The 13,637-nt window shown below is 39.0% G+C and overlaps 1 protein-coding gene across 8 annotated transcripts in view; it reads right to left on the bottom strand.

Moving 5' to 3' along the window:
* The window catches only part of TTBK2 (tau tubulin kinase 2), a 182,920-nt gene that overhangs the window by 131,191 nt on the left and 38,092 nt on the right, over window positions 1-13,637 (bottom strand). For 3 of the 8 annotated variants that reach the window (XM_055278906.2, XM_055278903.2, XM_055278904.2), the window contains exons 2-3: window positions 9,456-9,591; window positions 3,512-3,659 (exon numbers count right to left, since the gene is read on the bottom strand). In XM_055278906.2, coding sequence (XP_055134881.1) covers window positions 3,512-3,659; window positions 9,456-9,524 — 217 coding nt within the window. In that variant the 5' untranslated portion in view covers window positions 9,525-9,591. Of the gene's footprint in view, window positions 1-2,346; window positions 3,471-3,511; window positions 3,660-9,455; window positions 9,592-13,637 lie in introns of those variants that run through there. The other 5 variants (XM_063639553.1, XM_063639554.1, XM_063639555.1 and 2 more) reach the window with 5 other exon arrangements.

Below are 13,637 nucleotides of genomic sequence, written 5' to 3'. Positions count from 1 at the left end.
CAGGGTCTGGCTCCGTTGCCCAGGCTAGAGTGCAATGGCGCCATCTTGGCTCACTGCAACCTCCGCCTTCTGGGCTCAAGCGATTCTCATACCTCAGCCTCCAGGGTAGCTGAGATGACAGGCGCACGCTACCGTGCTTGGCTAAATTTTGAATTTTTTAGTAGAGATGGGGTTTTACCATGTCGCCCAGGCTGGTCTCAAATTCCCAACCTCAGGCGATCCGCCCACCTTGGCCTCCCAAAGTGCTGGGATTTATAGGCATGAGCCACCGCACCTGCCTAAACTATACTTATTAAAAAGAAAAAAAAGAACTGGTGTGTTGAGATACAGCATAAGAGATCATGAAAACTGAGAAAAAAACAACAAAAACATTTTGTAATAAAAAAAGAAAGTGGAGAAGTGAAGATTGGCAGGATATCACTACAAAACATTCATTTAAAGTTGAAGAAAAAGGAATCTAACAGATTAGAATGGCAATGACCACCTTTGCAGTTTCAAAGCAAATAAACTGAAAAATAAAGGATGAAGATAGTACAGTTGCAAATGGAGAGGGCGAAGAGACACACATAAATGTTTATACAGAGATGTATCTCTGAACAATGCTGTGAATAAAAGGATAGGCTTAATAAATTTTAGGGCTCTACTTATTAGGAACACTTTAGAGAATAAGAATAATAAGGTATAGAAATACTACCTAATAGGCTTATAAATAGATAATTTAGTTTATAAGTAGCTAAAACATTCAAATACATTTGTAAAAACCAAGTAAAATTCAAGAGTCTCGGCCAGGTGTAGTGGCTCACACCTGTAATCCCAACACTTTGGAAAGCCAGGACAGGAGGATTGTCTGAAGTCTAGAGTTACTTGCCTGGCCAACATGGTGAAACCCCATCTCTACTAAAAATACAAAAAATTAGCTGGGCATGGTGGCACCCACCTGTAGTCCCAGCTACTTGGGAGGCTGAGGCAGGAGAATCGCTTGAACCCGGGAGGCAGAGGTTGCAGTGAGCCGATATTGTGCCACTGCACTCCAGCCTGGGCAACAGAGCAAGACTCCATCACAAAAAAAAATAAAAAATAATAAAATTCAAGAGTCTAGCTTGATTCATTAGAGAATTGCAGGTTACATCCAGAATATTTCTGAAAGCTTTGAAAAGAGAGTAATCTGATACAGCAGCATGGGGGAAGGTCACTCAGAAGAAAATATGGGGTGAAATGCTAAGGCCTTCATACTTTAGGGTCAAAGAGAAAGGAATATACTAGTAATGAGAGTTTTGCCTGAACTGAGAAAATCTAGGGTTGTTAAGTACAGAAAAGGCTGCGAGAAAGAAAATTGAGAACTGAGGGAATGTGAGAACAGACAATATGTGAATTTTGAGAAGAGGAATTGATTTATTAAAAGGAACAAAATTAGGGGCGGGTCATCATAAAATATCTTTTTATCTTGTTAAAAAAAAAAAACCGCGGCCAGGTGCAGTGGCTCATGTCTGTAATCCCAGCACTTTGGGAGACTGAGGTGGGCAGATCATGAGGTCAAGAGATCAAGACCATCCTGGCCAACATGGTGAAACCCCATCTCTACTAAAAATACAAAAATTAGCTGGGTGTGGCGGTGTGTGCCTGTAGTCCCAGCTACTCAGGAGGCTGAGGCAGGAGAATCGCTTGAACCCCAGAGGTGGAGGTTGCAGTGAGCCGAGATCGTGCCACTGCACTCCAGCGTGGTGACAGAGCAAGACTCTGTCTCAAAAAACAAAACAAAACAAAACAAACAAACAAAAAAAACCTTATCCCAGCTATCAAAAACTGAACATCAATTTAAAAATCAACTAATCCTATAAAGGGTTAGCCTCTGGTTAAATACCTTTTCCTTACACTCAGCCTTTTCATTGGGATCATTCAGTAAGAAGTCATTAGGCCAACACGACAGCAAGAGCAGCTCAGCTCCATAAAAATGTTATCAGAACGGTCCAGATTACAAAGCACCCTCAACAAAATGAAGCTGTGAGGAATAAGTATGCAAAAGGCATAAGTTAGGAAGCCAAGAGAAGAGAGTCAAGGACTGCCTCACTGAAATAGGGACCAGAAGATTAAAAATCAATTTATTTTTGGAAAATGAAGGGTTCTTAAGAATGGTTAATGTGGTTATAAGCAGATAGGAAAAATATTTTAGTTAATAACATGAAAAATAAAATACAAGAAAAGGAGAGAGCTAGCATCCAAGGGTCTCTAACTCATTCATAAAAGGTACTAAACTGATCTTCAAGCTTTATCAAATAGAATCCTGAGTAAACCATAGACAAACAGGAGAACCTCCTGAAGGGGTGGCAAAGCTGTATCCTGCCTCACCTGGAAGCATCTCCTTGGGGCCAAGTAGGAGAAAGGTGAAGTGGCACTATCCACACCAAGCTGATGCTGACATACCCTTCATGGGCTTGGCTGATAGTAAAACAGGTATCCTGGGATCTGCGCAACCCAGGAAGATGTAGCTCTGGCGATACCTGTTTGTAGCCTCTACACCACTGAGTTGAGAACAACAACTCAAGAGAAATGTGGAGAAAATAGAAAAGGTCAGAAAAAGAGAGAGCCATCCTTTTACCTATTCTTTCTTCTCCAATTATTTATTTTTCCAGTATTGACAATAGGTGTTAATTTATCCACTGTTTTCCTGATTTACCATGTTGTGGAGATGCTAAGTTTGAGCTAAAAATTACTATAAAAACAGATCTATAATTTTACTAGCATCATTCTCTAATCAAATGAGCCAACTGGTAGAGAAACTTGGATATGCTTGGGGCAAAGGAAAATGATCATCCCTGTTTAATTTGGTTTCAGATCAAACATTTAAATATCAGTGATATCAGAGAGTATGTCATTAAGCTGAAAATACAAAGGTGAACACAAACTAGCAATGTATTCAGGGTTTTATACCACTGGATTCATGTCAGAAAAAAAATTATTCATTCTTGTAATAAAAACAAATGGGGCCCAAGTAGTAAAATGGACTTCAAAAATGACGACAGGGCCAGAAACAGTTATTCTCTGAAACTGAAGTTAATATGAATCAACACATAATCAACAGTATTATTTTTAATCCATCCTGCAGTGTGATTTGAAGGCAGCTTCCTTACTGTGATTAAAATATATTTAACATCCAAAGACATGGGTAGAGACAACTCAGAGGTATCTGTTATTGGTAGTTTAAAAAAGAAAGGCAAATAGCGGACTTATGACAATACTTTCCAAAGCAGTAAAAATTCTGCTAATTCACACTCTCTCATCCTTACTCCATGAAAAAGAACTCCCAAAGCCCAATTATTCTAAGTAATTACATACTTCTACTACTACCAACTCGTTATAAAATTTCCAAGAGAAAAATGCTCAGTGTATTTATACCCAGCTGACACCAGTACATTCAATTAGTACCTAAAGAATGTAATTAAGGTTCAGGAAGATACAAATAATTATAAATTATCATACAAATCATAAATTGTATATTCTACAAAGGGCTTACCTTGCAGCTTTTTCAAAACAGCAACTTCCATTTTCAGAACTTGTTTTGGTTGTTGAGCTGATTCCACCTTCAGTGCAACATTTTCCCTGGTGAGCATGTCCAAGGCATCGTAAATTTCTCCAAAGCCCCCACCCCCAATCTTTCTCAACTGCACAGAAAATAAGAACACACACACTCAAAATTACTAGAAGATTCTAACTTGAAAGCAATTGATCTCTTATATTTAGAAAATGTATAATTTTACAATCTGTTTTTTGATAAAGTATTTCAATATTGTTAAGTTAATTATGTATATGCCAAGAAAAAAATATACGCCTGAAAATAACATCAAAACCTTTCCCCACAGGTTTATCCACAACAAAGTAATGAAATTATTTCACTCACAAACAATTTTAAAATTTGGTCAGCAGCCAGCATCAGAAATGTCACCAACAATACAGTATTTGAAAGAATCACTTCCTGCAAATGCCACTCAACAACCAGATTTGTTGTTTTAATTTTAAGGAAGACTTTTTAAACTTTTTAAACTATGAAAACTGGCTGAGTGCAGTGGCTCACACGTGTAATCCTAGCACTTTGGGAGGCCAAGGCGGGCGACTCACTTGAAGTCAGGAGTTCGAGACCAGCCTGGCCAACATGCTGAAAGCCCCATCTCTACTAAAAAATACAAAAATTAGCCAGGTGTGGTGGCACATGCCTGTAATCCCAGCTACTCAGGAGGCTGAGGCAGGAGAATTGCTTGAACCTAGGAGGCAGAGGCAGAGGCAGAAGTAAGCCAAGATCCTGCCACTGCATTCCAACCTGGGTGACAGAGAGAGACTCCATCTCAAAAACGAAAAAAACAAAAAACACTACAAAATCATCCAGCCCTCTCACCACCACTTACCATTCTCTCTGAGGTACCTAACAGGGTCCACAGAGCAGGCAGAGAACTCTAGTACCAAACTATCCCAGAATTCACTATACATCTATTTATTCAAATAAGAGTAAAAAAAAATCAATTTAAGCAAGTTCAACAAATACTATTCTCTCTGATAAAATATGTTAGGTTAACTGGGGAATATCAGGATGCTGGTCTGAGTATCATAAGCAAGTTCTGAAGAGTCAGTGGCAACTGCACCTGTAGGGTCTGAAAGCTGGGTTGTAGGGGTAGATACTTCAAGCTAGATACAGCAATTTTTTTCCTTTTCCTGAAACTAGGTTGTTTCCTTATCACATTATCCAACATCCAGGATGTGATATAATGTAGGAAGTCATCATAGGCACAGGGTCCTAAATCATAACCAGCTCAAGACACCCCACTCCATGTTCTACCTCTTTCTCCACTTGGTCTTCACTGATTACTACATCTAGGTTAATTTTTTTATCTTCTGAATTTCTACAGTAATTATTTGTTTAATCATTCAATTAATCACTTTACCAGGCCATACCTCAGATAGCACTTCTATTATTCCCTTGTATTTTTTAAATTAAAGACCTGTCCATGAAATAACTTGTTTTTAAACTGTCATGTTGCTTAACTTTCCATTGTCAATGTCCTATCCTGCTACAGAGAAACTAAGCCTCTTCAAAGAGATGGCCATTTGTTCTATTCTATTTCCTTGTGCCCCCCATAGCATTTGGCAATGTGCTAACTTATAAATATAATCCTATATTTATTACTTTGCACATGTGAGCCATAATCCTTCTTTTATTTTATTTTTTTTTAATTTTTTGAGTTGGTAGTCTCACACCGTCGCCAGGGCTGGAGTGCAGTGGCATGATCTTGGCTCACTGCAACCTCTGCCTCCTGGGTTCAAGCAATTCTCCTGCCTCAGCCTCCCTAGTAGCTGAGATTACAGGTGTGCGCCACCACGTCTGGCTAATTTTTGTATTTTTAGTAGAGATGGGGTCTCACCATGTTGGCCAGGCTGGTCTCAAACTCCTGATCACAGGTGATCCGCCCACCTCTACCTCCCAAAGTGCTGGGATTCCAGGCGTGAGCCACCACACCCAGCCGATCCTGCTTTATTTTCATTTGGTGATGGGAAAGGAATACTACATGAAACTACAGGATGAATTCAAGATTTTTTAAAAGTTCCAGAAGTGGCCAGGTGCAGCGGCTCACACCTGTAATCCCAGCACTTTGGGAGGCCGAGGCAGGCGGATCATGAGGTCAGGAGTTTGAGAGCAGCCTGACCAACATGGTGAAACCCCGCTTCTACTAAAATTACAAAAATTAGCTGGGCATGGTGGCACGTGCCTGTAATCCCAGGGCATGGTGGCACGTGCCTGTAATCCCAGCTACTCAGGAGGCTGAGGCAGGAGAATCGCTTGAACCTGGGAGGCGGAGGTTGCAGTGAGCCAAGATCACTCCAGCCTGGGCAACAGTGTGAGACTCTGTCTCAAAAAAAAAAAAAAAAAAAAAAAAATTGATACTTATGATTCTTTATATTTTGTCCATTAAATAAAACCTAGTGTAGCTTTAAAAACTCATAAACAGTACCAAACAGATTCCTTTCTAACTAAGGACTGGTAGAGGTAGCTTCATGTTTTACCTCACAAAAAACCTTACCAAATGACAGAATAAAACATCTAGGCTTAACTAAATGTTCTTGTTTCTTAGTCTATTTCTATTCCTATAATGCCATTTAAACATTAATAGAGCATTTTTTAATTCGCCTGACAAAGCCCTAAGAAATTATCAAGGTTTATGAGGCAAAGAGACAGAGGCAGTTTAGTATGATTGGGGTACACAGATTACAGGAAGAACAGAGGTAAGGTCTGTGGAAGATTCTATTTTCCAACAACAGACACAACAATATCATCCATTCCTGCTCTTCTTCAATGTGAAGAAAACCTTTCACACTGATGAAAACAATGTGACCTTGCTACTCCCACACGAAGAGGTAGAGTCCATTTTCCCCTTAACTGTTTCCATCAACAGAATAGGGCAAAGTGACACTGTGCCAGCTCTGAGGATTGCCCTTAACCATCCTGGGAGCTTCCATTTCCTGTCTCTTGAAAGCTAGCCACCATGTAAGAAATGGGACCATCTGGCTGGGCACAGTGGCTCACATCTGTAATCCCAGCACTTTGGGAGGTCAAGGCAGGTGGATCACCTGAGGTTGGGAGTTCCAGACCAGCCTGGCCAACATGGCAAAACCCTGTCTCTACTAAAAATACAAAAATTAGCCAGTGAGATGGCACGTGCCTGTAATCCCAGCTACTCAGGAGGCAGAGGCAGGAGAGTCGCTTGAACCCGGGAGGCGGAGGCTGCGGTGAGCTGAGATCACGCCACTGCACTCCAGCCTGGGCGACAGAGCAAGACTCCGTCTCAAAAAGAAAAAAAAAGAAATGGGACCACCCTGAGAAGCCACAGCCATGTGGAGATGCCCTAGAAAATGAGCCACCAGGTTGGGGGTTGGGGGTTGGGGGTGAAGAGCTAAGGAACCCCAAGATACCAGACGAGTGAAGAAACCATGTATAAATGGATCCTCTAACCGAAACAATCCTGCTAGTGCCACATGGCTAAGAGACAAATCACCCAGGCAAACTCTTCCCAAATTCCTATGGCACAAAACTGCTAAAACACCATCCATAACAATGAGCTTGTCATTTTTTTTTAACTAAAAATGCCACTATGCCCTCCCAAATTTTGGAGATAAGTTCCTCAGATATATTATAGTTCTAATTACCAGGACAAGGGAACCATGCCAATTAAGAGTTTCACTTGTCACCTTTTGATATGTCCACTGGAGAACAAACCAGCCTTAACACAGTGCTTACTATAATCCTCTCACCAAAGCAACACTCATGTCTGACTTACATAAAAGATTAGCAACTGCTGAATCTCCCTGCACCAGTCCCTGATAATGACATAGTTTTCTTATATTTGGTCAAGTAAATTTTCAAAGCTTACTGACTTACCTAATCAGTAAAACACACTGTACCATACAAATAAAAAATAAAAATTCTATTTCTAAAGGGTCTTATTTTTCCAATCTGTTCATAGATTCAGGAAACCATTAAAATAGCTTTGTGAAAAAAACTTTGGTGGACTGTGTAGCAATAAAAAATATTTAAATATATCCCAAACAAAAATAGTTCCTTTAAGAAACAAGTAGTATTAGAGAGATGGCAGATTCCAGGTCTAGGGAAAGAAAGCCATTGAAAGACTATTAGGATCCTGTCAAAAGAACTCAGAAGACAATGTGAAGTGTGTCCCCTTAGTCAAATAAGACAATTTAAACATTTATAAGGATAACTACCGTGGACTGAAACACATCAAATTTGTTTAAATCCATGAATTATTAATTATACTAAAAAACAAATCTAATTGATCACTTTTGGAGAATGGCAAGAAACCAATTCATTGTTTTGAAAACTGATAAATCAAAAAAGAGAAGCAAGTATTTATCTTGTTTTCCTAATCAAATTGTACCTCAAGATAATCAAATAATTGATGATAAAAAAACTTGTCCTTATAGATACATTTCAACTAAAAAATGAATTATGGAATATCACCAATTTGCAATCCCTAAGTAACAGACCTAGGCAATGATCATCAATAGTGTTAACACCACAAAAAAGAAAGACAGATGGACAATAAGATATTATATGCCTCCTAGTGAAGGCTCACAATAACATTTATGAAAAAAAGATGTCCCCATCTCAAAACAAATCTAAAGTCAGATCTAATCAAGCCTGTAGATACAACTACCAATTTACATGAAATACACAAGACAGAGAAACGTGTTAACCCCAAATGGAAGCAAATAGCAAAATCCAAACCATGGGAAAGTCTACAGACAAATCACCTAATTTCTTCAGTAAATAAATTGTAAGGAAAAAAAAAGAGCAATAAAGAGGAAGGAACCTAGAAATGAAAAGAAAATTAATGGCAACTAATTACAATATCCAGATTTTATTTGGATCTTGATTCAGGCTGTTCAAAATACTTTACAATCAGGAGAATGTGAAAACTAAAACTGTATTTGGTGATATTAAGAAATGATTACTTTTTTTTAGTACTACTACAGTATTTTATAACAGTAGAAAGTAGCTGAAAAATACTACATGCTAACAGACAAAATGATACACAATCTTGGGGGAGGAGTCAGCAGGGAAGAAATGATTATTTTTAAGGTATGATAATGGTATTATGATTATGTTTTTAAAAGTAAGTCATTATTTTTTAGAGATACATACTGAAGTATACACAGAAGAAATGCTAAGGTTAAATATCGCTTCAAAATATTCCGGGAGAGAGATGAAACAAAATTAATCATACATTGATGACTAACTTGAGTCATGAGTACATGGAGGTTCATTATATGTCTCTATTTTTTATATATACTTACAATTTTCCTTAATAAAAAAAAAAGGGAGAGCAGCTGATTGTACTTTTTTTTTTTTTTTTGAGACAGAGTCTCGTTCTGTCGCCCAAGCTGGAGTGCAGTGGTGCGATCTCAGCTCACTAGAAGCTCCGCCTCCCGGGTTCACGCCATTCTCCTGCCTCAGCCTCCTGAGTAGCTGGGACTACAGCCACCCGTACCACGCCCAGCTAATTTTTTGCATTTTTTTTTTTAGTAGAGATGGGGTTTCACCATGTTAGCCAGGATGGTCTTGATCTCCTGACCTCGTGATCCGCCTGCCTCGGCCTCCCAAAGTGCTGGGATTATAGGCGAGAGCCACTGCTCCCGACCAGCTCATTGTACTTTCAAACACTGTATTTTTTTCATCTGTTCAAAAATTGAGTACTATACGAAGCAAGAGTGAGAATTAGGGTATAAACAGAGCTTAAGCATAGAAAAATAACTGTAAATAACTGCTTTAGGCATATAAGTAATGTATGTAATATTTCCTAATGAAATGCTATTTTTATCAGGATACCAAAAATTACCCCCCAATATGTATACACACACACACACACACACACACACACTCTAAGATGTACACTCACCACTTTCCATCTTTCTTTCACTAGGATTCCAACACTCAGGATATCCGGCTGCTCTCCTCCCCCGCTCATTGCAATACACTGATACAGTAGAACAGCTACACAGGCATCCAGTTCCCAAGGGTGGTTTCCATTTAACCTAAAACAACAACAACAACAAAAAATAGTAGCAGTATTTAGGGTTAACTAATCAACACAAATAACATTCCAGCATCGGGAAGCACTACTAATACTATACATTAATTAGGCTATCTTGTTGGGAAGAAGGGGAAAAAGACCCAGAAATGTTTAATGCATAATTTTAAAACCACGTATCTTTCCATTACAGATGCCCAGTGAAATAGCTAGGCATTACAAAGACACCGTTAAAACACAGATATTATTTATAATAACTGAGATTGTTAGATTATAGGGCAAGCATGATGTCAATGGCACTTGAACTAGGTAGACAACTATCCTGAGTACAATATACTGCTAAAAAGACATAGTACCTAATTTACAACTGCTTATAGTTTGTAACTTGCAGCTTAATATCATTAGAGCTAATAGTATTTTAATGTTACAAAATGCACAGGAAATAAATACTAACAAATAAAAGGGTTGTTGACTAAACCTCATTCAATGACATTGTAAGAAAAAGAGGATACTAATAAGATGAACAGCATACCTGTAGAAAATGAAGATATAGCAGAAAAATATAGCCTAAAGGAGATGAAAACTGTAACCAGTCCAGGAATGAGAAAGATACTGATACAGAGTGACTTTCAAGATACATTGTTTAGTGAAAAAGGCAAGACAGTAAAGGGTTTATAGTGTGCTATACTTTGTAGAAAAAGGAGATAAATGTTGAGTATATTTAAGTATCTGCTTTGTTAAAAAGAAAGAAAAAAGGGAGAAATAAGCCAAAACTTAATGAAAATGATTGATTCTTTATAGCAGGAGTCAGCAAACTTTTTCAATACAGGTCTAGAGAGTAAATATTTCAGTCTCTAGGCCACATAGTGTATTCTCTGTCATAGCTACTCAATTCTGCCACTGCAGCACAAAAGCCATACACAATTATGTAAACGAATGAGTATGGCTGTGCTCCAACAAAATCTTATTTACAAAAAAAAAAAAAAGTGGGCCAAATTTGGCCTGCAGACTGTTTACCAACCTTTACTCAATAGCAAAAAAAAAGGCCAGGCGTGGTAGCTCACACCCGTAATCCCAGCATCTTGGGAGGCTGAGGCAAGAGGGTTGCTTGAGCCTGGGAGTTTGAGACAAGCCTAGCCAACATAGGGAGATCCCGTCTCTACAACAAATTTAAAAATTAGGCAGATGTGGTTGCACGTACTCGTAATCCCAGCTACTCAGGAGTCTGAGCGGGGAGGATCACATGAGCCTGGAAGGTTGAGGTTGCAGTGAGCTGTGAAGGTGCCACTGCACTCCAGCCTGGGTGAGAGAACAAGACCCTGTCTCAAAAAAAAAAAAAAAAAGATGGAAGGGATAAGAAAGAAAGCCAGGCTTCTGTGAATACATCTCGTGATATAGTTTTGATTTTTGAACCATGTAAATGTTTTACATATGATTAAAAAAAAGTTCTAAACTCCAAATTCCAGAAAGGACCGTAACAACAAGTAATCATCAGAACTGGTGTTAAACCCATCCTAAGCCCATCAAAGGAAACTTTGAATGAGTGATATCACTTCAGCAAGTCACCAGTCAGCAACAGCCACAATTCATAACCACATTTACATAATAAAAGGTCAATCAATTCCTAAATACTCCTACTTCACCAATCCCTGAACTCCATAATTCTTCAAATCCTATTTAAGACCAGCAGTTTCTTTTCTTTTCTTTTTTCTTTTGAAACAAAGTCTTGCTCTGTCACCCAGGTTGGAGTGCAGTGGTGCAATCATAGCTCATCATATCCTTGAACTCCTGGGCTCAAGCAATCTTCCCATCTCAGCCTCCCAAGGAGCTGGGACTATAGGCGCACACTACCATACCTGGAAAACATTGTTTGTTTGTTTATTTTTAGTAGACAGGGTCTCACTATGTTGCCCAGGTTGGTCTCAGATTCATGGCCTTGAGTGATCCTCCCACCTCAGCCTCCCAAAATGGTGGGATCATAAGCATGAACCACTGCACCGGGTCGGGCAGTTTGTTTCATTCAGAGAAATGATGTCCTACAATTATGGCTCTCCCTTGTATATCGCACAATAAATTTAGCATTTTGTTCAGAAAATGAATGATGGCATGTTCAAGACAAGAGACAAAAATTTTTTAAAAACACTAAAAATAAAGGACAATCTCTAAAAATTCAAAACAAACTGAAACCAATAACCTACTGCAATCTGTTCCCCAAAAACCTATGGAACTAAAAAAATTTAAAAAAAATAATAACCCATTGCATCCATTGCATACTGAGTTTGTGCCACAGTTACACAGAAAACAATTACTTCAGCTGGGCATGGTGGCTCATACCTGTAATCCCAGCACTTTGGGAGGCCGAGACAGGTGGATCTCTTGAGGTCAGGAGTTCGAGACCAGCCTGGGCATTATGGCAAGACTCGTCTCTACTAAAAATACAAAAATTAGGCCAGGCGTGGTGGCAGGTGCCTATAGTCCCAGCTACTCAGGGGGCTGACGCAGGAGAATGGCGTGAACCCGGGAGGCGGAGCTTGCAGTGAGCCAAGATTGTGCCACTGCACTCCAGCCTGGGTGGCAGAGCGAGACTCTGTCTCAAAAAAAAAAAAAAAAATCAACATTCTCCACAGAATTTAAATAAGACTCAAATTAAAAAAAAAAAAAAAAACTTTTAATGCTGAGCATACAATCCAAAATTACCAAGCACACAAGAACAAAGAATATCTCAATTTACATACGAAAGCACAATCAATAGATGCAAATGCCAACATGACATAGATTTAGGACTTATCCGGAAAAATGTTCCAAAAAATAAAGGTGAACACCCAAGAAATGAATAGAAAGATATAAAGTCTCAGTAAAGAAATAAGAGACATAAAGAAAGAAATTAAAATTTTAGGCCAGGCGCGGTGGCTCACGCCTGTAATCCTAGCACTTTGGGAGGCTGAGGCAGGCAGATCACAAGGTCAGGAGTTCGAGATCAGCCTGGCCAACATGGTGAAACCCCATCTCTACTAAAAATACAAAAATTAGCGGGCATGGTAGTAGGTGCCTGTAATCCCAGCTACTCAGGAAGCTGAGGCAGGCGAATTGCTTGAACCCAGGAGGTGGAGGTTGCAATGAGCCGAGATCGCACCATTGCACTCCAGCCTAGGCGACAGAACAAGACTCTGCCTCAAAAAAAAAAAAAAAAAAAAAATTTAGAAGTGAAAAATACAGTAAATGAAATTTTAAAATTTCACTGGATGGGGTCAATAGAAAAATGGCAGTGTCAGAGTAAAGAGTCAGTAAACTGGAAGATAAATCTATAGAAATTATGCAATCTGAAGATAAAAGATTTTTATAAATGAATATAGACCCCAGGGACTAGTGGGACAATACCAAAGATTCTAATATTTGTGCCATTAGAGTCGTAAAAGAAGAGGTAACAGTTTAGGACAGAAAAAAATACAAAATGGCTAAAACTTCACAAATTTTGTGAAGGAAATAAAACAACAGATTGATGAAGCTGACTGAATACAATAAGCACAACACACACACACACAAAACAACTCTTAAACATATCATAACCAAACTGCTGAAAATTAAACAGAAAAAAATATATACTTAAAAATAACTAGAAAACAGCCAGGCACGGTGGCTCACACCTATAATCCCAGCACTTCGTAAGGCTGAGGCAGGCAGATCACCTGAGGTCAGGAGTTCGAGACCAGCCTGGCCAGCATAGTGAAATCTCATCTCTACTTAAAATACAATATATATATATTAGCCGGGCGTGGTGGTGCATGTCTGTAAGCCCAGATACTAAGGAGGCTGAGGCAGAAGAATCACTTGGACCCAGGAGTCGGAGGTTGCAGTGAGCCAAGATTGCGCCATTGCACTCCAGCCTGGACAACACAGTGAGACTTCATCTCAAAATAATAATAACAATAATAATGATAACTAGATAAAAATAATATATCACTTATAGGGTAACAGTGATTTGACTGACTGTGGATTTCTCATCAGAAATCATAAAGGCCAGCAAGAAATAGAAACACATATTTAAAGTAC

This window comes from Symphalangus syndactylus, chromosome 5 (assembly GCF_028878055.3).
Source record: "Symphalangus syndactylus isolate Jambi chromosome 5, NHGRI_mSymSyn1-v2.1_pri, whole genome shotgun sequence".
Taxonomy (NCBI): Eukaryota; Metazoa; Chordata; class Mammalia; order Primates; family Hylobatidae; genus Symphalangus; species Symphalangus syndactylus.
The sequence above is the reverse complement of the archived record's forward strand: the minus strand, read 5'-3'. Positions and strand labels throughout refer to the sequence as shown.